The sequence below is a fragment of the Primulina huaijiensis genome, chromosome 2 (genome assembly GCF_012295235.1).
Source record: "Primulina huaijiensis isolate GDHJ02 chromosome 2, ASM1229523v2, whole genome shotgun sequence".
Lineage (NCBI taxonomy): Eukaryota > Viridiplantae > Streptophyta > Magnoliopsida > Lamiales > Gesneriaceae > Primulina > Primulina huaijiensis.
In genome coordinates, this window is record NC_133307.1 from 6337606 (window position 1) to 6364974 (window position 27369).

At 35.0% G+C, this 27369-nt stretch overlaps 1 protein-coding gene and 1 pseudogene across 1 annotated transcript; both read left to right on the plus strand.

The window, feature by feature from the left end:
- The first annotated feature begins 1008 nt into the window (after positions 1-1008).
- On the plus strand, positions 1009-2716 carry LOC140965936 (uncharacterized; annotated as a pseudogene).
- A 21436-nt stretch (positions 2717-24152) lies between these two features.
- LOC140965943 (uncharacterized) lies at positions 24153-26125 on the plus strand. The gene is made up of 5 exons (XM_073426229.1): positions 24153-24336; positions 24415-24563; positions 24691-24739; positions 25420-25562; positions 25976-26125. The coding sequence occupies exons 1-5, from the start codon at positions 24288-24290 to the stop codon at positions 26060-26062; spliced, it is 477 nt and encodes a 158-aa protein (XP_073282330.1). The 5' UTR covers positions 24153-24287; the 3' UTR covers positions 26063-26125.
- Positions 26126-27369: the final 1244 nt, after the last annotated feature.

The window sequence follows — 27369 nt, forward strand, 5'->3', positions numbered from 1 at the left end:
CTAAGTAATTTACAAAAGTGTGTTATTATTTATTAGTATATATGTGTTGTGTGGTGCATAAGGCAAAAATTTGTGTGAAACGGTCTCACGGATCGTATTTTGTGAGACGGATATTTTATTTGGGTTATCTATGAAAAAATATTACTTTTTATATTAAGAGTATTATTTTTTATTGTAAATATCGGTAGGGTTGACCTTTCTCACATATAAAGATTCGTGAGACTGTCTCACAAGATACATACTCAATTGACAATGAATCTAGTTAGGCCACGTTTGGTACTTGGGATTGGGGTAGGATTACACTTTTAGTCAAGTGTTTGGTATGTTTTTAACTCAAGCACTAGTAACCCGGGGCCCGTGAAATGTGCACTGTTGAACCGTGAAAAAGCAAGAATTAAATCCCAACTTCAGGAAGGTATTCTCTGTCCTCATTTCCACAGTACGATAGACAACATGTTTTTTTTTCCAAAAATACCCTTCGCCCTAATTTAAACGAAACCTCCCCTTCTCACTCATTTCTCTTGTACTGAAAATGGCCGTCGCGGTCGTTGGTTGAGGCTTATGACAGAATGTCCATTGAAGTCCACTTCCACCTCGCAAACTGTCTCTGAATTCCTTACTATTACCAGGTAAATTCTTTTTTCAAGAAAATATTCACAACACACGAAGAAATTTTATTATTTGTTACAATTTAATTACCTGTCGAACATTTTTTGAAAGAAAATGTTGCGAGCTCACCTTTTCTTCAAGTTGTGCTGTAACTATTGAACTCCGTCAGCTACCTTTAAGTGCAATCCATCTTTTTATTCTTCAATCGTAGATTAAAAGTTTCATCTGATAATACATTAGTTAGAGAATTTGTCGAAGGCATGACGAAGAGGACGACAACAAAGCATTACGCCTCTACTGTTTTGGTTTTTATATTTCTTACTTTTCGATTGCAATGAAGATCTTTCTTTTTTTTTGATTAATTGAGTAACTGTGGTTTTATTCATCTTTTCTTCATATTCTTCTTTTCTACAACTAAATTTGAATGTGTTGTCGTTTGTTGAGTGTTGTGGCGAGATGGACATGAAACGTAGAAACCTTCTACTGGTTGTAACGGTACAACAACTGTTGTTTAGAAATTTATTGATGTTGTGCCTTCTAATCCAACCATGTCTGAGAATGGTTGCCCGTCACCATCGTGCCACTCGTAATACAACTGTTTCGTACAGCATGACACAAAGAATCAATGCTCAATTTAGCCATTTGAATATGATTATTGATGCGGGTGATGTTCAATGTGTGTTGAACTTGAGAATGAATCGAAATGCATTTGGAAGGTTGTGCTACCTTTTAATGCACATAGAAGGACTAACAGATTCTCGGTATGTCCGCGTCCAAGAAAAGGTTGCAATGTTTTTTGTCTATATTGGCACACCATAAGAAAAATCGGGTTACCAGTCACGATTACATGCGTAGTGGACAGACAGTCAGCGCATATTTTCATGAAGTTATGCGTGCGTTGTTGAAGTTGTATACTTTACTTCTTGTGAAGCCTACCCCTGTCGATGAGACATGTGACAACGATCCTTGGAAATGGTTTGATGTATTATTTTGTTCGATTTTTTTTTTTACATTGTCGATAAAATGTGTTTGACGTAAAGTAAGTATTGGTTTATACTTATTTACCTCGTATCATACTTTTTAAAGGGTTGTCTAGGTGCATTGGATGGCACTCATATCGGCGTACACGTTCGTGCAAGAGACAAAGCGAAATATAGAACCAAAAAAAGAACTATTGCGGTTAACGTGTTGGGGGTTTGTGATCGAAATATGAACTTTATTTACGCTCTTACTGATTGGGAGGGATCTGCCGCTGATGCCAGAGTTTTAAGAGATGCATTAACTCGGGATGATGCATTCAAGGTTCCAAGAGGTAATTTGTGAATAAATTTATTCTCTACATGTGTTTATTGTTTAGCTATGCAAAATTTTTTATTTCACCATTAATGGTTTCTCGTCAGACTCTACTTCATTCATACTTAATCATTGTGCAGGTTGTTATTATCTTTGTGACAATGGATACGCTAATGTGGAGGGTTTCTTGACTCCGTACAGACGAGTAAGATATCATAGGGATGCTTGGGGCAATCGTGCATCTGCACCACAAGATCACAAGGAGTTATTCAATTGGAGGCATTCACAAGCAAGAAACATTATTGAAAGAGCATTTGGTTTGTTGAAAAAGAGATGTGCTATCTTTCGAAGTCCTTCATTCTACCCCTTGCATGTTCAAAACCAAATAATTCTTGCTTGCATTCTATTACATAATTTCATTCGTAATCAAATGCCCGACGATCCTTTAGAGGAATACGAAGACGAAGTTGGCAGTCCCATTCATGATACACATAATGAGTACATAGGCACTTTTGAGTCGTCGAACGAATGGGTTAATTGGTGAGATCACTGTGCAATGTCCATGTGGAACACCTACAATTAACGCCTTTTCATTGTAATCATTTTGTGTCTGGAGTTGAACATCTTTATATATTGTATCTAAATGTGCCGTTGTACTTGTTTTCATATTAAGCAGTGTGATTTCCAGAACTTTGTTTCCAGCCCATTGAATGTGCAACAGTTATCTTTTAATGTTAATGTTAGAGCTTTAATTTGTAACATTCGAAATTATTTCAATGAATACTACTACTACATGTACTTATATAATGTTCATTTCGTGATAGAATTACTCCATGCAGCTTTCATCTAATCATGGATAGTGCACCAACTTCTGCTAGCGGCACTGCGATGTGCAAGAAACCAGACAAGACACGGCGAAGTTGGAGTGGCCGTGAAGAAGATGTGTTAATACAGTCACCGAAAGAAGTTATGACAAAGGGTTGGAAAAGTGAGAATGGTTTTAAAGCAGGTTACTTGACTTTGTTGGAGAATACAATGCAGACGACAATATCAGGAACAAATATACGTGAGAATCCTCATATAAATTCAAAAATACATGTGTGGAAGAAAACATATAGTAGTTTGGTGACGTTGTTATCCAAGAGTGGAGTCGGTTGGAATGATACTGATAACTCGATCGATGCTACGGACGAGACTTGGGAATCCATTGTGAAGGTATGTATTCTCCAGTACTTTGACCTGAATTTATACAAGTGTACCGATTACTCCTTCCCTTCATGATTGATGCAGCATGACCCAAGTTTTAGAGCAATGCGGCATAAGCAGTGGACACATTTCAATGATTGGCTTAAATATTCGGAAACAATCGAGCTACTGGAGAGCATTCAAAGACTTTTGAGAATGCTTTACAACAAGTTCTTAACCTTGGTGAAGAAGTTCCAAACGGAGAGTTCATTGGTGAGACTCGTACATATCTCCCGTACGATGGTGTTGATGATTCAGTATCTGAAACGCATACGCCAACGTCTAAAACAAATGTAGGTATGTCTTCTAAAAGTAAGAAAAAGAAGCACATTAGTGAGCATAATGAATCAATAGTCGAGGCAATCAACAACCTCACTCACATAACGAAAGACACGATGTCACATTTGATCAAGGAATTTTCATCCGACGAAAAACTTTCCGATGTTCAAGACACTGTTTTGGAGGTATTGCAGAGTCTTACCGACCTTTCAGAAGATGAACAAGTTGCTGATGCTAAGTTGTTATTGAACAACCATAACGACTTGGCACTATTCAAAAGACTTGGCGACCGTAGAAGGATTTGCTTGGTTAAGAGGTTGTTACGTGGTGAGTAATGGTTACAAATTTCAGTTTGGTCAATGGTTTTTGAGTTGTTGATGAGCCATGACTTACTTTTTGGTACTGTTGGTGGAAAGGGATGTTGTAATCTGTTATTTTTGAGCAATGGTTCTACAATTGTTGAGCAACCATTACTTAGTTATCTGTAATTGTGGTTGAAATGGATGTTGTAATCTGTTATTTTGAAAAGTGGTTGCATTTGTGTTGAACTAAAAATGAGTCATTTAAAACTTTTGTTGTTTTTCTTGTACGTTCTATTTTGTTACATAGACTAATGCAGTTTCAATGACTTGTATCTCATGCCCTTGTGCATTTGTAAATAAAGTTTACTTACTTTGTACAGACTTTCTCGTAGTACAACTTCGTAATTTGTAATTGAAAATTCCAGATTGTTTAATAGAGTTTTTGATACACTTTTTAATACATACTTGAAATTTGGGTAAAGTACAGTCAATAATCGTTAAAAAATTTAGATCATTCAGTAATTTAAATAGAGTAACATAAATAACAATAGAACATATTTGCGGTAATGAATTTACAGATGTCTCGTAAAACAAAAACACAAGTCAATTACCATTACCATTGGTTATTTACATACAATTACACTGCACGTAACAAACGCTTCCACATTGGACCACCATACAACCACTTTTACATACATCAACATGGAAAACACATTACATATAATGTGAGCAAAATGGAAAATCGAGTACATAGTTGTACATACACTGATTCAAAATAAACAGTACATAATCAGATTGTAATGTACTCGGTCAAGAGAACAAAAGGCTGGTGACATAACTACACATACTACTGTCATAAACAAGTTAAGAAGTGGAGTCATCTGATGACAACTCAACAACAACAACAACCTTCTTTGATATTTGTTCGTGGGATTTGAGGTGCTTTGCCTTGGACTCGATGTTGACACCAACATTCAAATTCAGTGATTTTTTTCGTGTGCGAAGCATGAGACTCATTGACGGAGGATGTGTGAAACAACTTCTGCATCTTCCTAGCATTTTTACAGACAACTTGAAGTTGATCAGCAGTTAAGTACTTCACTTCACTACCAGCTACTTCATTTTCACTGCACTTAAATTTTTCATCGTCAGATATGAGATCAATCACAGGTACCTGATACTTGCTGGTCATAGTTTCTTCAGAGGCATTTTGACAACATAAAGACATTGTGCACCACAGAAAGAAGCACCGTACAATGTGGAAAGGGATGTAGTATCATATGAACCATCCTTCATATTTATAACAACAACAATTTAATTACTTCACTTCTCCAACTACTTGTATTCAATGACCTGTAGTTGCTAGATATTGTATTGATGGAAATCTGTACTAGGTCAACACCAACGAAATATGTTGAAACAAAAATTGTACCAAAAATAAATACACTGCAACACGAAAATAGTAAATACAATTTCTTAACTTAACTCAACTAAAAAAAAACGTACACAGAATTAAATTTTTGGAACAAGACTACTAAAGAGAAGCACACACTTCTGTCAGCATAAAATTATAAATACAGAAATGACGTACCAAGAAAAGTCATAAGTAAAGAACATATGTTAATGTTTTTCAACCTGAAATTAAGAGACAACCACCAATAAATACTTTACACAACAAATTCGAGTTAAAGATAAGCGTGATAAATTTAAAATTTTAATGTACGACGAACGAAATGAACATACCTGCATCAAATTTAAACATGTGTGACACAATGAGTTGTGGTTCTTCGACATACAGAGAAGAAGGTGCAGCGCAGCAGACAACATTTTGACATATATGTTAATTCACACTTTTGTACGCAAAAGGGCAATGGAAGACTAACATCAACATTGAGACAATAATTTATAACATACGAATGAAGCCTAGTGTAAAGAATTATCTATGGCACATCATTAATTTCCAAATCCTCCAATAACTTTCCAATCTCATCGGACAACTTCTCCATTTTCATACCTACGTTGCGATTCTCACGAACTAAATCAAATACTTCCTTCAATACCTCAACTAATTTCTTAGTGACACTTTTTCTCGTCGCACATTGTTCAGCTGAAGTAGAAGTGGAGCTACTAGAATCATTAAAATTTGGAACCTCAACTGGTTGTTCCACGGAACAATTAAAGGCTTCGTCAGCAGCTTCTCTAATTTCGTAACCTTTGTAACAAGCACCAGGAAAACGATAAACTTGTGTGTTCGCCTCAGCCCATCTGTCGTACACTCCGGGCTTCCTTCCCACGAACACGACGTATGTTTTCTTATGCATTTAAGAGAATATGTACTTAAATTTTTGTACAAAATATGTGCGTACAGAAGACTTCACTCAGATTAAAAAAGTGGATGGAGTTAAATAAGTTAAGAAGTATCACATTTCAACAACAATTAATGTACTCCGATCCTTAAAGCGGGCGCAAAAATAAAGTATTCGAAGACAGAAAAAAATCACCATGTCATATACGTTCAAACAGACTGCGCCGTTTATGGCTTTGTTTTCTCCTCCAAATTAACCTTGTACGGTGTACAATGACTAATCAACGATCGACGAAACTGCAAACATTTCTTTCACGGCAAACTAAAGAATCAAAATTAATGATAAAACATGAAAAATGAAACGATTTCCTTATTCACATTTACACCAGATCGTGAACTTAGACCAAAATTGGCATAAGATTTATTTGTAACCCAGTTCCTTACCTTTCTTTCACAGATCTACTTCGGTTGTACATCAGATGTGGGATGTAAGAAATTCCAAGGACAAGCGTTGAGTGAGAGAATAGTTACAGAGATCTGCATTTCGTGTATAAAAAAAGAAACCTCCTATGTACAGTTACATGTGTAAAATAGGGAAATTAAATAATGAGTTGTGTTTATCCCGAGTGAATAAATACTACCAAACCGGAATGAAATTTAAGAAGTCGTACTAAATATCCACGTTCTCAACTTTGTTATCTCTTATATTATCTTTCAATTATTAATCTCATCCTACGTATCAAGCGGTGCCTTAGAGTTAAAAAAATACGATAAATAAGGATTTGTAATCTGAGTTGAAAGTAGTCTTGTGTTTGGTTTGATTTTTAAGAGTATGAATAACTAATGATTTAAATTTTTTTTACAAAAATATCATTTGATATTTTATTTATTAATTTTATACTTTATTTTGTTCTCTCTGCAGAACCTAAATTTCCTCTGTGCGCTAACTTGAAAGAAAAACCTATCCAACAAAAAACGTGAAGAGCTCCACATCAATATACAAATTGTGGTAGAAAATCTCCGGATCTTGAGTATTACGAGTCCATCCGACATAATTGAAATTGGATTGTGAATGTTCATATTCGTTCGAATCGCTAGAATGTGTAACTGAGAACATATTTTGCGAAAAGAAATTCGAACTCCAACCATTTTACTGGACGTGAATGAATGTGAGTAATGTTAACAAAATGAAAGTTTTTCTTCTTTTATGAACGTTTCTTCACTTCTCTGATTTTGTAGAAAACTGTTGAAAAAATAATTTTGAAATATACAACAACCGAAATGAGTTGTAAGTTTTAAGGGTGTAGGTTGTACATGATATTCAACTTTTACTTTTCTGGTATTCGGTGGTTAAGGAATTCAATATCATATTCTCCCCACAAGATGAAAACTAGTTTACTATGTCTTTGGTGTACTAGAGTTGCTATATTTATTAAACAATTATTTGGGTTAAAATTTAATTTAACCTCATATGTATTGTTATATAACTCATTTTCCACATCATTCAATCTTCAACATAGCTTTAATGGATGTGAAGACACCATCACAACACGATTATAGCAATGGGTTCATGTTAGAGTAGATGTCCTGCAAGCCAACTGTTGGCTAAAGATTTTATTGACTCAATTGTAATAAATAATCTTTATTTTAATATAATTCATTATTTCATGGTTTGTTTTTTTTTATCTGTATACCCATGTGAACAACATAGATAAAGGTCTTGATTATACTTTAATACAAATGAATCGTAATTCGATGTTGAAACTCATTTGTAAATATTGTATGATCTAAATTCGTTCCTAGTCGATTCAGCCGCCTAAAACGTGGATAAAGTTCGCTTGAGCTCGAGACTAGTATATGTGATGTTGTGTACCACGTTTCTTGGTAAGGGCATAGAGATGTCCAAACATACAGATGGGTAGTCATATGATGATTATACCGAACAACCCTCCCTCGGACTTTCCAAGTGGTTATCATTCATCGAGATGATAAGTCCGTGGTTATGATTGTACACCATTATTCCTTACGACCGGGACAACACTGAGGCTCTATCTGCTAGGGCTGTGCTTTGACTCGTTTACCTGCTCCAGGAGAGTCATCAGGTGGCGAGGTTGGGTACAGCTGCGACACATGTAGGAGCCATTGCATTGTAGTCGGGGATTCACCGCTCACCTACGGGTGTGAATATCCTGTGTGATCTGATGAAATAATAGTGCATGGAATCTCTGGCCAGAGTATGTTTAATGGGCTTGTAGGAGTACAAGTCCAACATACTAAATAATTAAAGTTCTTAATGGACCTTGATTAATTAATTAAACTAGTTGGACTAGCCCAAATAATTAATCAGGCCCATTAATGTTAATTGTGAATATTGGGTTATGACTTAATTATAAATAGGTGTAATCAAGCCATAACCCTAGCCACCACCTTCACAAATTTCGAAAAAGCTCTCTCCCAAAGCTTGAAAATTCGGCCACTTCCTTTTGAAGGAAAACTTTGAGCCGTCTCTCGTTTTCAATCTCCAACGTAAAAACTTCTTCTAATTTTTCTAGTGTGAATTAAAATAGGAACAAATCATCTAGTCGTGGACCTGATTAGAAGAAAGGAGTCCTTGAAGAAAGTTCGTAGGGATTCATCAAAAGCTAGATCCGTCAATACCGGATTAGTTGGAGCCAAGTGATTTAATCACCAAAGGTAAAAATTTTAAACATCCTATGTATGTTTAATTAAAAACCATACGAGTGTCCAAAATTATTTTGATTGTCAAAATAAAATAAAAATTTTAAAATTTTCGCTGCGTTATGGGCATGAGAAAACCGAGATCCAACATTTGAAGACACCATCACAACACGATTGCAGCAATGGGTTTATGTTATTTACTTCAAGCCGATGAATATTCAACCCAACCCGGACACTATTACTTTATATGTCCAGCAGGTTTGAAACATCGAAACCGATTCTTTTGATATGATGAGTATAATGTGAAAACAGTTTTCGGGAGCAATAAACCATCGTCCAAAATTGAAACCAGTTCAAATTCGTCACAAAATCCTATTCCTCTTTGTAGAATGCTTCGGCATACACACGCATACCATGAATCTTCTAGTGCACAATTTGTTACTTTGAAGAATACCGATACAGATGACACGGAACAACACGTTGAAACCAAGTCGGTTATGGCATCGACCACATCCGAGATACAAAATGATGCAGTGGAGGACACACCTTTATCTGTCGTACAAGTTTGTTCTTGTTTTGATTGCATTTGCACATTACTTTGTGTAATGATTTTTTCATGCTTGTTATTGTTATTTCTATGTAAGTATAGTGTTGTGTGTATGTCTATTGTTTTACAATATCGTGGTGCGGAATGAAAAAGATGTTGAGCATTGATGTTTGAGCTGGTATATGTCATTGAGTCTTTGTTAATGCTATTTTTTTTTATCAAATATAAACATATTTGGATTTGTAATTTCGGGATGCTTCAAGTGAAATTCTAGTATTAGTTTACTTTATGTTAGTTTATATTTAAATGTTCAATACACTTTCCAATGTATTTTGAGCATGAGATTTGTATTCTTACATGCATCAATGAATGAAATTTCAGTTGTAACCACATGAGATTTGTATTCTTACCTGCATCAATAAATTGCAGGAGTATTGATGAGTTGTGGTGTGATTGTGATTCCTGATTATTTTATTTTTTGAAATTTTGCTGTTTCATGTGAGTATTATTTACTTAATTTCTTGGTTTCTTTGGCTCGTGGAGAAACACAAAGAGGGAAACAAAGTAAAATTTGTTGTCTTTACACTTTTCCTTCTTATTGTTCCAAATAAATGTAAAGAAACTTTTGTGGAAAAATATTATTTATTTGAGTAGATTCCTCCATTGATCTAGATAATGTCCGTTTTGCCTGATTTTTAATAATGTAGTCATTCGAAAAAACAATAAGTAGGAAATAGAGGAAAAAAATGCTGATTTGTGGAGGAAGTTTTGCATTTCGATTTTGAAAAAAGAAATGATGTGGTGAAATTGGTCAAGGAAGCTGGATTACTGGTTCATCTTTGTATTGGACCTTATGCTTGCTCAGAGTGGAACTATTGGTTCATAAATAAGAATTTTAAGGCTAGTGTCAGTGGATTTCTCTTTGGTTGCATTTCAAAAAAATTTCCCTGAAAGTGTAACCTTTGTGAAAATAAAATAAACAATCAATAATTATTAAGTATTGATATTTTAAAACAGTTGTTTGATTGATGGGAAAAGCTTTAAATACACTTCTGCTTAATTTTTCATGATTTTCACTCTGCTTAGGTATTTAATAATTTTTAAGTTGTCACATATTGAATAAAAATGAGTGTATATGTATAAAAGTTGACCTATATTGCCTACAATATCAAATCCATCAAATTCTACATCTTAGAGGACATGACATTAATTTTGGTAGATTTTTTTTGTAATAAATATTTTTTCTTGTGTACTTAAGGCCAATGGTGAGTTGCATATGCTTTGCAAACTTCTTAATCTGAAAATAACCTCATTCAGGATTTTTGCAGCTAAAAAGATGTCTATGAGTTTCACAAGTTAATCTTTGAATTCTATTACGAAACAGTATATGATGCCCAGTGATATCCTTATTATCAGATGAAGAAATCAAAGGCCATGTTCAACCTCCAGAAGCATCAAAAACCAAAAATATTGTGGAAGTGTCTGCTTCAGTTTCATCGAAGAAAACAGCCGCCAAAACAAAGTCATTTGGCCCTATGGCCGACACATACTACAAAGAAATGATGAAACATGCACCAACCAAGAAGCGTACCTGTATTGGAGAAACTGGCACGATGAAGAAGCGTGTTTCAACATATAATTGTGTAACAACTGTTATCGTGGATATGTCAGGTGAATCGAGTGGGTAAACATGTTATTTTAGTCGTATATGTACTCGATGGTTAGGTGGACAAGACTAGTATGTTATTTCGGTATGCCACAATGGGTTGTGTATGGCAAAATATTTTTATGTTTTGTTGCTTAAGCTTCCTGGATTTGTACTAAAAAAAAACTATGTTCTTTGGATACATATTAATGAAATGTCTATGTTAATGTGTCTATTTAAGAAAATAACAGCCAATGTATATACAATATAACATTTAGGTTTTTATATTAAGTACTTGTATATTTCTATGTGATGTGATATAANTTTATGTTTTTGTATTATGTGCTTATATATTTCTATTTGATGTGACATAGTTCAAATAATAGTGTATATTTAAGAAAATAACAACCTAAGAGAAGTGTCTGATGCAACAGTCCGCGTTTTCAAATTGAAATAAACAAATTCATTACAAAACAAGGTCAATCTTACCAAAATAACTAGATGAAAATTTAATATCACCCCAAAAGTGATGCATCAAAAGGCATGGAAAGTTCTAGATGCACAAAAGAAGTTCAATACTTCCGAAACCTAATTGCATGGAAACTTAATATCACCCCAAAAGCTATGCATCAAAAGGTATTACGTCAATCTTCTCTTAGCAACTGTCTCGCCTCAATCTTCTGGCATGACCTAAACGCAAAAAAAATGATAATTTGGCATGGTTATCCACCAATAACTCAACAATAACTGTAATGTCCGAAAATCAGTCCACATAAATCGCATGTATGCAAATTAGTAAATTATTTATTTATTTTATTTAAATAATTTTAAATGCTTAAATAATATATCTTAACATGATTGAATGTTAATTGTGTAATTTTAGCTTGATTTAATGAATTAAGGATTTATGACCGAATATTCGATACTAGGCGGGGGAAAGGAGACAACAGACGATCGAGATGAAAAATATTTTTTTCATAATTAATTTAAAGGCTCGAAAACATGTTTAAATAGGATGAAAAATTTCTAAAAATGTGAGAGTTCAAATTATTTTACGAGTCGAGTCTTATTTTACTCGAGAAGCCGATTTTTGTGAAATGATGGATTTTTAAGGGCCCGTGAGTTATCATTTTTAAAAACTTCTTTTCATAAACTTTTAGTACATGATTAAATGGGCATTAATGGGCCTAATTCACCTAGGATTAATGTGCTTAATTATTTCTAAACTTAAAACCTATAAACCCTAACTTTTAAAGCCTTAAATTTCAAAATCTATAAAGCTTAAACCTAGGGTACTTCTTGAAACCTACTAGCAGCCGCACCTCGCACATCACACACACTGAAATTCAAAATATTCAGCGCTAGATTTTGAAGCCTAGACATTCCCTGATTGCTCCTCCTTGCTACCTCGTGCCGACAATTGAATTTCGAGCGTTTTAAACGCAAAGTCACTTTTTAAATCTTTTTTTTTGAACCATTCGAATCATAATATGTGTTTTTTTATGTGTTGAAGTATGAAAATTATTTTGAACAATTTATTTAACGTATGGATGTTTATTTTTCAAAGTTTTTGACGTTTTTACGCTTGTTGAGTCTCGCTTCAAATTTCAAGGGACATACTGCCATTAGGGGACGCTTAAGGGTTGGAAAAGGGGTCGTTTAAGAATGAGATGAGGGCTGGACAGAAGTTAGAGGAGCTAAGCATGGAAGGGTTTGAAACTAGGGTTTTGTGAGGGTTGATTGGGGAAACATGGCACCATTGGTTCAGGCTGGTGAAGGCGGTCCTAGGAGGGTGTTGGGGGTCTGGTCTTGGTTGGGACTTAAGCTGGATGCACGTGGCTAGCGCTTGGTGAGGGCCGCGATCGGTTTTGGAAAGGGGAGGGCTCCGACGATGGCTAGGGCAGTAGCAGGGGCTGGCCATGGGTTCACGGGGGCTGGCCATGGGTTCATGAGGGCTGGTTCACGGCTCACAGGGGTAATCTAGGGTCGAGAAAGTCATGTCTCGAGTTTTGGAAAAAGTTGTTAAGTTTTGAGTTAATTCGGGCTATAAAAGTAATTTTGGTTTAGCGATTAAATTGAATAAATCAAATGGCGCAAGTTTACATGTAAGAAAATTATCAGAGGACAAAAATAAGGTTATATGATGGTTCGGGATAGGCTCGAGTTAAGAAAAGTAAGAAAAAGTCAAAAAACGGAAAGTTCGAGGTCCAAGAGTAAATTGGTCATTTTATGTCCTCGGGTAGTTCGAAAGGTCTGGCAGCGTCCCGAGGAATCATAATATATGCTAAATGATATTTTAAAATGTTAATGATGAAAAGATAATATTTTTACGATATATGCTGAGGCTAAACGATTTTCCCGAAAAATGCTATTTTTATGATTTTTTAAGAATACGATATTTTATGAATAAAAGAAAAAGAAAAAAATATTTTGAAGGATGTGAATTGACTGTGATATAGAGGATATGTGGGGGATCCGTTTTAAGAAGGAACGGTTGAACTTAAAAATTTAATGAGAATATCGTGAGGGAAAAGGCCTCAGAGAGATCCCGTTTACGGGAAAATACCACAGAGAGAGCCCAATATCGGATTTTCATGTTTGGTCACGGCCCAGTGATGAGAGTTGCTTGCGCCTGTCCCAGGTACTTGGTGTATAGATTGATCAATTGACTAGAGGATGAATGATAAGGGATAAATGCTAGTCACTTTCAAGGATCAAACTTCACCCAAAATGATATATGGTGATGAAATGATTTAGGATATTATATGCTTAAATGATCTACGATTTTCTTACGCTTACAAGTTTTACGCCAGTTTGTTTTATAAAAATATTTATTTAAAATACGCATGTGCCTGTATATGTATTATTTGTTATGTATGGTTTGAACATGCTGAGTCGTTAGACTTATTAGGTTTTGATGGTCGCAGGTGAGGATGATGTTGAAGGAGACGTTGACGCTTAAGTGGATCGGGTCCGGCAGTACACTACCGAGGGACTTCTAAATTTTCCGCATTAGCTTAAGTTTAAAGTTTTTAAATTAAAATTTGAGGATTTATTTTATAAAGATTTTATGCTTTTGTTTGAAGTCTGATATTGAGTTTTCTTTTAAATTGACGAACGATTTTATAGTTGACGATGTTAACCTATTTATGTTTGATGGTTTCGAATTTTTGGGGGAAAAATGTTATTAAAAAAAATTTAGTGTATTTTAAAGAAAAATGAGTAATGAACATTTCAATTGGCATTAGAGCCAATGTTCTTGTAAGGGTTACGTTACTGCTATTATGAGAAGATCAAGAAATCAAGCCTCAAAGTCTGTGAGTTTTTACTGCTTTATTTTATATGCTGAATTTAAATGCTTCTATGATATTGAAATTAGGAGGTTAGAGGTATTTTTAAATTTAAGTGCATGCTGGTTACGTGATTTGGACTGTGTGTACACCGATGCCTCCCAGACGTATTATTCCCATGAATATTGAGGAGGAGAAACGTGAGGAGATACCTCGACCACCCCCGGATGCTGCTACTCGAGTGATCGAGGGGATGGCTCGTTTATTGGAGCAGCATGATGAAAATGCTGCTCGAGGACGACCCGATGATGTTTATATGCAATTTTGGAGGATGGATCAGAAATATTTCTTTGGCACTACTGATCCATTCATTGCTGAGGGATGGATCAGATCTTTGGAAGTGATATTATGTTATATGAATATGGCGGATACTGACAGGGTCCGATGCGCAGTTTATTTGCTGAAGTATTACAATCAATTCACTTTCCTCAAAAATATTTGTCTTTACTTTATCATTTCATAAAACATTTATAACTTTCCTTTTTCTTTAAAATTTTCGAAAAGATGCTTTATATCATTCATATACGTCGAGATTGCTAAAAATAACAAATACGTTAAAACTTCTAAAAATAGCATGTATCATGCATATACTTTAAAACTTCTAATAATAACATTTAACATGATTTGGAATTGTTTTAGGAAGTTGCAAACTGCCCTCGACTTTTCTCGAACCGACCACACAAGATTCAACACTATATGTATTCAGACGACCTTAAAATTTGATTCAAGGAAACGACTATATTTCAAAACTTTTAAAACACCAACAAAAATCCATTAGATTGCTGGAAATTCAATATCAGGACATACGTTTCAAAAACGACTAAATTCGCTTACCAGATGGCTCGTTTACCACCGTTTTCGTGTTTTTGGTTAAACAAATGACCAAACTACCCTTCTGAGTCGAACCAACCTGAGACCATACCTTTATTAACATCCTAAGACACAATGTAAGCTAATGGAAGTCCCCAAACTTAAGCCAAAACCGAAACTCAATTCACAATTTTAACCTAGGCCCATTTCGTCCTTGTTTAGACACGTTCGGACAAATTACGACCCCAAACGGACCACGGCTCGAAACGACCCCAAACCAGGACCTAGAACTCTTCCTTATACCCTAAAAATGACATGATCAAGTTATTTTGGACACAGACCAGATGCCTCACGCCCTAAACCCCTCGCAAAAGCAGCCCTCCGCACGCATCTCTTGCGCAACAGCTGTCCTCTCACGTCCAGCAGCTGTCATAGACCCTTTGTTCGACTCATGGCTCACATCAGCCCCTCACCAGGACCATAATGCACGTCCCAAGTCCTTGGCCCAGCCCTTACCACCATCCCCTAGCCCCTTGGACCACACACAACCCAAAACAACCCATGGCAGCAGCTTGTAGACGCACAGCCGTAGGGATGCTCCGGCCCGTCCAAGCCTTGATTGACCCCAACCAAGACCTGCCTAGGACTCTAAAACAATCCTACAGACCATGGATAGGGCCCCATGTAGCCCCCTTTAGCCGTAGGAGTCCATGCCACTCGACTTCCCTCTCTCAGCCTGCACGTGTGTTGCGTGCAGGCTGGTCCAGCAACTTCACCCTTATCTTTTGGCTCTTATACCTTCATGATCTACCCTTATACGTCTAGATCGACGCTTGATTCTCTTGGTTTCCATCCATCCCTCAACAATTCTCAAAACTTTAGAAAAATCTTGATGGAGACAAGAGATACACATGCATGAAATTGAAAACAATAATCTTTATAAACTTTTCAAACAAAATAAATTACATAAAATATTATGGATTGAATGGTGATAAATAAGGGTTTGAAAACATGCCTTGCTCCTTTAATCTTACGAGATACGAGAGACGGCGCGACGAGAGACAAACGGGACGCGAAAACTCCCTTCCTTCCTTCCACTAGGGTTCAGTCACCTTGAGTCCTAGTGTGTGTGTGTGAGTTGCGTGAATGATATGGTGTAGGGTTGGTGCTACTCGTTTCTAGTATCGTACGTCCGAAACTCCTTATTCCCAAGCAAAAGTTTGTTATCGATTAAGTTCGTCCCTTACTATAAATAGATTGTCGCTTTCCTATTTTGGACTTACTAAATATAGAATTTCTATTTATAACTTTCTAAAAGTAGAAACTTTGTCAAAATTGTCCCCGGTTCTCTCGCATTTTGTATTCAAATACAGAAAGTTCACATTTATAACATTCGATTAAATAATCATTAAATCATGCAAATACTTAAACATGCTTCTAGACCACTCATTTAAATAAATTTCAAATAATTTTCATGCATGCATGTGGTTAGTGTTTTCGAGTTTTCGGGCGTTACAATTCCTCCTCCCTTAAATAGAATTTCGTCCTCGAAATTTGTCTAGTCTTGATTATTAAAAAGTTTAGGCTCCCTCATTCACTTCATGCTTGATCCGCTTGGCTTAAATTTTGCATTCTATCAAGTTAGCGCTCCCTCATTCACTTCATGCTTAATCCGCTTGGATTAAATTTTGCATTCTATCACACTTTCGCTGCGTACTCTGATCTGCCATCTTCAATTTTTATACGTTTATACCAAATTTCTTGATCTCAAGGAAATCAAACTTTTAACTCACTCTACATCCTCTATCAATTCTAAATCCTAAACTATCTTAAATTATTTTATTTTCCTAGAGATTACTTTAATTGATTGTCGTAATCCTGATCCTGTAATTTAATTTCCCAAAATATATTCCTATTGCCAAACTCAGTTTCGATCCATAGTCATCCTATAGTATCCATGATTATAAAACACCTTAATGACTGGTACTTACTAAAACTTCATTCCTGTATATGCCAAACATATTGTCCTTAACACCTATAATACAATTGTAATTATCTATTATCCACTATGATACCCAAAAATTATTAATTTGAAGAATCTTACTTTCACACCAAAATCACTAATACAAATATTTCTCGTTCCTTCTAGGACATCTTCATATTTACATATTTGTCTAATTTCCTCAATCGCTATGGCTTATGAAACTCTTAATTAGTAATTTACTTGTTGACTACATTCCAATAAACCCTTTTTATTTTTCAGAAAATAGCAAACTAAATCCTAAAGTTCTCGGGTTATTCATTAAGCCTAAATTATCGCATTCCAGCCCCTCAACCTATCGAATTAAATGCAAAACAGCTCTCTTAAATTTCGAAAATTGCTAAAATGACCACATAATTTTCCTAAAATATCAATCAAGACCCAAAATTCTCGAATTCTCAAATTTAGCTCCAAATTTTCTCATTTTAGCCCTCCAAGTTTTTGGATTCATACAACTAAGCCCTTATATTTTAGCAAAATCACCATCAATATTTTCGAAAACTTGCAATTAAGTCCCTCAAATTATTATAATTCAGTCCCTAAGTTCACGATTCCTAAAAAAATCAACCCACAACATCTATTCGAAATTCTCTTCCTACATAATGTAGAATTCGAAACAAGCAGTCCTGAATCACCAAGTTCAATTCGCCTCGACTTAATATTATGTAGTGCAAAATTCGAGATACGAAAAAACTTAATTCTTCTCATGTCTCTGAAGCATAATTGTACACACCGTCCAAACCACGAAACCAACATGCATTTTAAAAATAAATACATCTAAAATTTATCTTTGACAGTTATAAAAGCAAGTACATTTAAACAATTAAATAAATAATAAGATAATAAAAATTTAAATCAATAAAACTCACAGAAATTGAGGCGTGACTTCTCGAGCTCCTCGGAAACAGCAGCATACATAACCCTTTCCAAGAACCACCGCTTTGATAACAACTGAAACGTCCTTACTTTAAATTCATTTAATTTACACTAGTTTTTTTTCCTAAACCATACATAATTAATTTATCAGAAATAAACTAGCATAAATAATCAATAAAAGAATTCCATAATAGTCAAAACCATTCATGCGAAATACGTAAATAATGAAATAAAAGTCTAAATTCAACTCAATAAATTCTAGCATCTTAAAAGTCTATAAATAAAATCGATAATCCATAAAATCATCGAAAGTATTTAACATATGCGGAATTTCTAGGTCCTCGGGTATGCACTGCTTCCCGGATTACTCGATAGTCCGCACCTCACAACTCAACATCGTTATCACCTGCAACCATTCAAACTTAGTGAATCTAATGACTCAGCATGCTCAAACCTAATATAGAAAAAATACGTAAATATACAATCACATGCATAAAAATCACTTTTTTACCAAAAATGGATTTTTCCATGCAATCATGAAACCTTCAAAATATGTAGCTTTTTAAACCATGCATAGATATGAAAATTTTTAATTTAAAATTATCATTTTTAGGTGAAGTCCGATCCTCAAAAGTGACAACATTTATTCGATTGGTCAATCTATAAACCATAGTACTAGGCCGTCAGGTTCAACGCCCACATCTTCGACGATCCCACCGACTATCATAAAAATAACTTCACCATTCACTTTTTCAACATATCTATTATCATTGAGATTCATGCCCTCGTTTTTGACTGTTCACTCTTTTTTGTCATTGCAAGTTCACCGTTCCCGTTTTCAATGGATCCCTTACTACTTTTACGTCACGATCAATTCACTTTCCAAAAAAATATTTTCCTTTACTTTATCATTTCATAAAACATTCATAACTTTAAATATTCTATAAAATTTTCAAAAAGATGCTTTATATCATTCATATACGTCGAGATTGCTAAAAATAACAAATACATGCAAATACGTTAAAACTTCTAAAAATAGCATATATCATGCATATACTTTAAAACTTATAAAAACAACATTTAACATGATTTGGAATTGTTCTAGGAAGTTGCAAACTGCCCTCGACTTTCCTCGAACCGACCACACAAGATTTAACACTATACGTACATTAAACTTTAACTCAAGGAGAAGACTCGATTTCAAAACTTTTAAAACACCCAAAAATATCCATTAGCTTGCTGGAAATTCAATCTTAGGATGTAAGTTTCAAAAACTACTCAATTCTCTTGCCGGATGGCTCGTTTACTATCGTTTTCACGTTTTTGGTTAAACAAATGACCAAATTACCCTTCCGACTCGAACCAACCCGAGACCATACCTTTATTAACATCCTAAGACACAATTTAAGCTACTGGAAGTCTCTAAACCCAAGCCAAAACTGAAACTCAATTCACAATTTTAACCTAGGCCCATTTCGTCCTTATTTTGACACGTTCGGACAAATTACGACCCTAAACCAGGCCCTATAACTCTTCCTTAGACCCTAAAAAGGACATGATCAGGCCCTTTCGGACACAGACCATACGCCTCACACCCTAAACCCCTCGCAACAACAGCCCTCCGCGCGTATCTCTTGCGCAGCAGCTGTCCTCTCACGTCCAGCAGTTATCATAGCCCCTTTGTTCGAATCATGGCTCACATCAGCCCCTCACCAAGACCCTAATGCACGTCCCAAGCCCCTGGCCCAGCCCTTACCACCATCCCCTAGCCCCTTGGACCACACACAACCCAAAACAACCCATGGCGGCAGCTTGTAGACGCACAGTCGCAGGGATGCTCCAGCCAATCCAATCCTTGATTGACTCCAACCAAGACCTTCCTAGGACTCTAAACCAACACTACAGACCATGGCTAGGGCCCCATGCAGCTCTTTTTAGCCGTAGGAGTCCAAGCCACTCGACTTCCCTCTCTCGGCCTCCACTTGTGTTGCGTGCAGGCTGGTCCAGCAACTTCACCCTTATATTTTGGCTCTTATACCTTCATGATCTACCCTTAGACGTCTATATCGACTCTTGATTCTCTTGGTTTGCATCCATCCTTCAACAATTCTCAAAAATTTAGAAAAATCTTGATGGAAACAAGAGATACACATGCATGAAATTGAAAACAATAATCTTTATAAACTTTTCAAACAAAATAAATTACATAAAATATTATGGATTGAATGGTGATAAATAAGGGTTTGAAAACATGCCTTGCTCCTTTAATCTTACGAGATACGAGAGACGGCACGACGAGCGACGAACGGGACGCAAAAACTCCCTTCCTTCCTTTCTCTAGGGTTCGTCCATCTAGAGTCCTAGTGTATGTATGTGTGCTGAATGTGTGTGAGTGGCTTGAATGATATGGTGTAGGGTGGGTAGGTTTTATTTAAATAGATCGTTAAGTTGTTAAGTGGGCTTAAGTTTACATAATGAGCCCTAATTATTTAGTTAATTCTTTGCTAATATAGGCCCATTAAGGGGTTAATTAAATACATAGTTAATCCTATTAAAATTCATAACAATATTTAAAAATATTTGGTGCTACTCGTTTCTAGTATCGTACATCCGAAGCTCCTTATTCCCTAGCAAAAGTGTGATATCGATTAAGTTCGTCCCTTACTATAAACAGATTGCCGCTTTCCTATTTTGGACTTACTAAATATAGAATTTCTATTTATAACTTTCTAAAAGAAGAAACTTTTTCAAAATCGTCCCCGATTCTCTCGCCTTCTGCCGTACATCGCGTATTCGACTACAGAAAGTTCACATTCATAAAATTCGATTAAATAATCATTAAACCATACAAATACTTAAACATGCTTCTAATCCACTCATTTAAATAAATTTCAAATAATTTTCATGCATGCATGTGGTTAGTGCGTGCAGGTTTTCGGGCGTTACATCAAAGGTACTTAGGGGCCACGGTTCAGGGCTGGTTGAAGCAAGGCTAGGGCTGAATGAAAACTTGGTTGTGAGGAGGCTAGGGTTTCGATTAGAGGGATAGGAAGGAGCAGACCATGGGCTGCTGGTGGGGCACGTCCAGGAGTCCTAAGAGGGTGGTCTTGTGGTCCTAGGTGGGAGGAGGTGGGCCTGGTATGTTTCTGGAAGGAGGCTGTTTGATTTGGGGGCTTATAGGGATAAGGCTTGTGTTTTTGTCGGAAAAGAAGGAAGGGGCCGTGTTGGGTACTTTCCAGGAGAGGGGCATGGCTCATGAGGGTCCTAGCATCGAGCCATGGTGGTCCACGCAAGGCTGGAGGGGGTATGTGTAATAGGCGCACAGCTAGGACACAACCTAGCCGTGGCCGCGAGTTTGTAAGGAGAACCATGAACGTCCTCGTGCATGTCTCGCTAGGTCTTGTCTAAGTATGTCTAAGGGGCTCGGTCATGGTCCTAGGAAGTTCGTATAGGTGCTGGTTGGGTCGGCCAAGGGCTAAGAACGAAGGGACATAAAGTTTGATCAAGCTAGGGTTTTGAAAAATAAGTGCAGAATTTCCAGCAAGGTTCTGGGATTGTTCAAGGGTTTTAATTGGCTTGATTTGAGTTGCATGAGGTACGGTTAGGTGTTAATAAGCTATGGTTCAAGTTTTGTAAAGTTTGGTTAAGTTTCGTGTCGATTCGGGTAAAAACTGGGACGTACGTTTAAGTTGTAAAACGAATTGAAAAATTAGTCGACGAGCTTAAATTTATGTCAATGAAATGTTTATGGGTGTATTTTAAGGTGTTATGTTAAGTTTGGATGAATTCGGTCATCGTTTTAGGGTCTAAGGATAAATTGGGAAAGTTAGGGATTCAGGAGCAAAACGGTCATTTTACACCTGAAAAATGTTAGACGTCAAGCAGTGCCCTGAATGATGTAATGAATATTAAAATGTTTATATTGAAAGTTTATGGAATTTTATAATGAAAGACGAAAACGCTAAAAGACGCGTTGTAGAAGAGGGGGGAGGTTTGAATAAACACTAAAAATTTTCACAATAAGCGTGAGCTATGAAGTTTGCAGTACTCTACTGGACTGAAATAACTTAACACAACCGATTACAACAATATCAATTTGTGCTTGTAAGCTGAAGGTATAGCCTTAAATGCTATTAATGAATACAATAAGCGTGAGCTAGCTATGAAGTTTGCAAAGATTTCAGTAGAGTTGTTCGAGAGTCTAGAGTTAATCGTTCAGAGATTGGAGATACCACGGATTCTCAGCTGCTCATTCATTCTCTGCTATTTATAGGCTTTGCTTTCAACGGTAACAATGAATACGATTTGAACTTTCTATCCATTGTTTGCCATGTCAACATTTTTCGGACAATCGTACACTGCGGTTTTGCTGAAATGCGGCGATCTCACTACTAGTTGCAGTCTGCTTTTGTACAGTGGTCGGTTGAATGTCATTTTCCTTAATTGATGACGTGTACAACTGAGGGATCAGCTGATTAGGCTGTATATATATGCATGAATTTATAAGTGATGAAAATAATGAAAGGTTGAATGAGGTGACTTGATTGTGACTATCACGATGATGTGTTGATATGATGATATGTAAGGCCAAAGCTCAATTGACGGATGAGAGTGTCGCTGATGTCCCTGCCAACTGGTACCATGGTTATACGTAGATGGATCCATCAACCTACAGCTGATATCACAACTAACAATTTGAATTCAGTAAAAGGAAAACGTATAAGTACATGATGAAAGGAAAAATGGTACGATGAAAGAAAAAATAATTTAAAGTTATGCATATTAATGAAAAACTATTTTATTAAAAGTATCTTTCACTGTTGCTTGCGAATGTATTACTTGTTATCATTGTTAAGGTTTGCTGAGTCATTAGATTCACTAGGTGTGATCAATGCATTGAGCATGATTTTGTTGATAATGGAGGTCTTGATGATTGAACTAGCTGGACTGATGGTGCACACAACCCAAGGACTGTCGCTAACTTTTTCGCATTACGTTATGATTTAGTATTACTTTAAAGATTTTATAACTTTATCCTTTTGAGTGGTTTTGAGAGATTTAAGAGTTTATGCTCTATTTTGAAAAATGCTAGTTTTAGGTTTGGTTTGATGATTTACGATTGTATGTTTTAAATTGGGTTTTTGAATTTTTAAATAATTAGTTGTTGAGTTTATTTTAAATAGTGCAAAATATATTCATACATTTTATGGCCGAAAGTTTTTAAGAAAAAAAATTAGTACATTTAAAAAAAAAACGAGCAGTGTACGTTTAATAAATAAATTCATAAATTTGAAAATCAACTTGTAGAAAATTTAAAGTATATTTAATACAACAAATAAACAATTGTTTTTAAAAAAATTATATGAAGAAAATTTATGATATCGATATACAATAAAAAAAATGTATCTAATATTTCTTAATCTTAGAAAAAATTTTGAGTTTTTTAAAAAATTGTTTCAAATCGTGTTAACCCAAACCCGACAAAACCCAACTAATTTTTTCAGGATTGATTTCGGGTCCGACCTTATTTGACCCAAACCCGAAACCGCCATCCCTAAACTAATTTTTTTTGGGTCGTGTTATCGAGTCGGGCTCATTTTGGACACCTCTACAATTTAACAATTGACAAAATATTATTATACTCGTTTGAATGCTATGTCAAATTATATAAACATTTTTTATATAATAATTTTTTATAATAATACTTAAAATTTAAATATATTCATTATATTATTAATATCTATTACTATTAATAATTAATTATATAAAATAATATTATGTGCATCGCATCAATAGAATAATAATATAATTTACAAATTTATTGTGATATGATGTTACACGAGTTTTGTATATAGATAAATAATAAATTTTATTTTAACTATATAAAAAATCCAAGAAAATTGTCTTTTGATTTCTTGAATTTTTGTTAATGGAACTTGGGACAAATAACAATTTTTATTTATTTATTTTATATGATATGAGAAATCATAATCATTATTCTTTGATTCGAACTGAATAAATCATGTAAGCTTGTTTTTGAGTAAGTTATAAATTATAGCTTAAAAAAAAATTAAATATGTTAATTTTTTTTAAAAAAAATTAAAAATACGGATAAATATTAATTTTTTTTATATTTTATTTTAATAATGTGTTTTTACCTTCATTGACCAAACGAGCTCTTCAACTTCATGCCGTGAAAATCCGTAGCCCCTCACGCTAAAGAATTTCCTTCCACTATTTCACAGCTTTTGTTTTGAGAAATAATTGAAAAATTCAAGGCTGTGAAAGCCCTACCATAGAGTGAAAATGGCGGAGAAATTGGCTCCTGAGAAGAAGCACAGCTTCATCCATAATGGTATGGATTCTCTAATTATATTTCTTTTTATATGTGAATCAGAATTGGATTTTTGTGTTTGAAATCTTTCTTTTTCAGGTCAGAAGGTGTTCGATTGGGACCAAACGATTGAAGAGGTGAATATGTACATATCGCTTCCGCCTAATGTTCCGAAGAAGCTGTTTTATTGTAAGATTGGCTCCAAGCATGTTGAAGTTGGGATCAAAGGGAACCCTCCTTACCTTAATGTTAGCTTCTGTTTTTATTTTTATATTTTCCCCTAAATTTGACTTTTTTCGTTGATTTTAAATTTTTATTATTTTGGTTTATTTGGCAGTTATTTTATTTTATTTTTTTGTGTTGGGTCAATCACAGCATGATCTTACGGCTCCGGTGAAGACTGATTGTTCATTTTGGACTCTTGGTACTTTACTCTTTGATTTTTCAGCTTAAAAAATGAAATTATTTTGTTCTGTTTCTTCTAAATGCATGCATACTGGAATAGCTGGCTGAATTTATGGGTTTGATTTGTGTATATTTCGTGGGATGACAGTCATTGGAGTGTGATCTTTTCATTTCCCTTTTGAAAAGTCTAGGAACTGGGTCTTGTATTTCTTGTAGGAAAATGGTCTAAAATCTGAAACTCATGAAAGTTAACTTCCTTTTTTTTTTCTTAGCTGAAGGAAAGACCTGCTGTGGTAGTTGAATATGAAAGATATAAAATTCGTTAATTGGGATTCATGACTATTGACGAGATTAGAACTTATCAACCTTTTGTTATTAATCAGTAATAAAATTTAGGGAAGGTTTTGGTCTATTGAGCGTTGAAAATCATGATCTAAAGACAAAGTCTCGTGCTAGTTAATCTGTTAACTAGAAATTGATCACTGGGGCAAGTATATGATGGATCCTTTTGCATCAAATCGGCAATTTAGAACTTTATTCTAGTTTTCTTGGTATAAAATAATTGGATGAGTTGTTCAGTTCGTCAAAGCAATGAACTTGATGTTTACATATATTACATATGATAAATTGGTAATGGCCAGTCAGCTACTCTGTCACATGATTTTTACACTGTACTAACCTCTTATGTACACTGTGCAGAAGATGAAATATTGCACATAACATTGCAGAAGAGGGACAAAGGTCAGACATGGTCTTCGCCTATAGTAGGTGAAGGCCAGTTAGATCCCTACACTACAGATCTAGAACAGAAGCGGCTCATGCTTCAACGATTTCAAGAAGAGGTATGCCAACCTTAGTTCTCTTGGAAATGTACAATAAAGAATGTATTTCTAAAAATATTATAATTATATATGCGCAACACATGTCAAGAAGCTAGTAATCAAATGTCTATGTGGCCCTTTCAATATACAGGCGTGACTTATACTAAATAGATCATGTTTATAATATTTTCCCATGAAGAATTGACGAACATACTATAAGCACCATATACTTTACTTGTGACGAGATCTTATAGATGTTTGTTTAGTATCTCATGCTCGCTAGAGATGTTGACACTATCATCCGCAACTCCATGGTTTTCTTTTCTCAACTTATTGTTGTTTGTGTATATCTAAAGTTCAGCGTGCAGGACTTCAAGGAATATCATACACACCAAAATTTCTTCTCATCTGTAATGTAAATTTTCATTCTGCAGAATCCAGGCTTCGATTTCTCACAGGCTCAGTTCAATGGAAATTGCCCTGACCCAAGGACCTTTATGGGAGGAATGCAATCTAGTTGATGGTCTTTAGCCTTCAAACATGTACTCTAATTGTGTCAGATATGAAACCGCGTCTGGCCTCTTTGCAAATAATTTAGGTGTATGAACTGTGTTGAAAGTGTAAGCTTGAATTGTTGTACTACCTATATTGATGATGTCTGCCTTTCTGATAATTATTGCTTTTATTGGGTTGTGTGGATATTTTTGAATTCATTGTGTTTTACAGATCGTAACGTCAAGGGGTACATCATATTAATCTTGAATAAAATCTCAATCCGAGAAATATCAGTGTTGAGCCACTGCCTCGAATCAAGTGATTGAGCCTGAAAGCTAATCGTGCTCTTGTCAACAAGATTCGGCCTGTGTGGTGAGGATGCTGCTATTCACAGTTAATTTTGTTTTCGACTGTGTACCCAATCGTTCTAAACAGAGAAACCTTTTGAACTTTTTTGCACTTGTGCTTGGGAGCATACTATGGTTTTGATTTGTCTTCCTCTTTGTTTATGGTAATTATGACGTTTAGGAATTTGCATAGCTTATTCAATAAATTCATAATGAAGTGAAAGAAAATCTCAAGGAGGCTAATTTTGGTACAAGTTCTACTTTCCGAGTTCTTGATGAGTGTTTCTTGAGAGGATGAGACTGGTGGGGTGCACATTTAACAATTTACCCATTCGTATTATTATTATTATTATTATTATTATTATTATTATTCTTATTATTTCCTATTATATCGTGTTTTAGAACTACCCTTTGGTTACCGAATAGCATTAGAATTAGAAACCAAAATGCATTAAAACTACTCTTAAGTAGTGTTTATAAATGCTTAAAAATATTAATTATGGAATTTGCATTTGCAGTTTGCAGACTTAGTATTAGTTAATTGCTTTAGAATTATTTGTTGTATTGCGTAATTGGGTTGGAATTATTATTGATTTCATGTTTTAATTCTCTCATAATAATTTTTGCACCAATTTTCCTTGCAATTTGAGTTCTGAATTGTTCCATCGAAACGCTATTCTTCTACAAAATATTTCAAAACATAGAGGATAATGGTACGCAAGGTTTTTAGCTATATATCATATATCTGTTGAAAAATTATTTGAAAATGTGAAAAATATTTGTGTTGAAAATGTGAATGTTGAATGTTGAAAATTAGGTGTTGAATATTGAAAATTAGTGTGTGATGATGTAGGTAATGATGTATTTTATTTTTGGATTATTTGTAAAAATTTTCTATAAATAGATCTCTCATTTGTGAAGAAAATCACAATTGAGTTGAGAGAAAAATATTATAAAGTGTGTAGTGTGATAATTTTGAGAGTTTG

Excerpts from the sequence above, each read along its gene's own strand:
- LOC140965943 (XM_073426229.1), top strand. The coding sequence starts at position 24,288 with ATGGCGGAGAAATTGGCTCCTGAGAAGAAGCACAGCTTCATCCATAAT. Across the intron at positions 24,740-25,419 it reads TTGTTCATTTTGGACTCTTG|AAGATGAAATATTGCACATA; the intron begins GTACTTTACTCT and ends TACACTGTGCAG. Across the intron at positions 25,563-25,975 it reads TTCAACGATTTCAAGAAGAG|AATCCAGGCTTCGATTTCTC; the intron begins GTATGCCAACCT and ends TTCATTCTGCAG.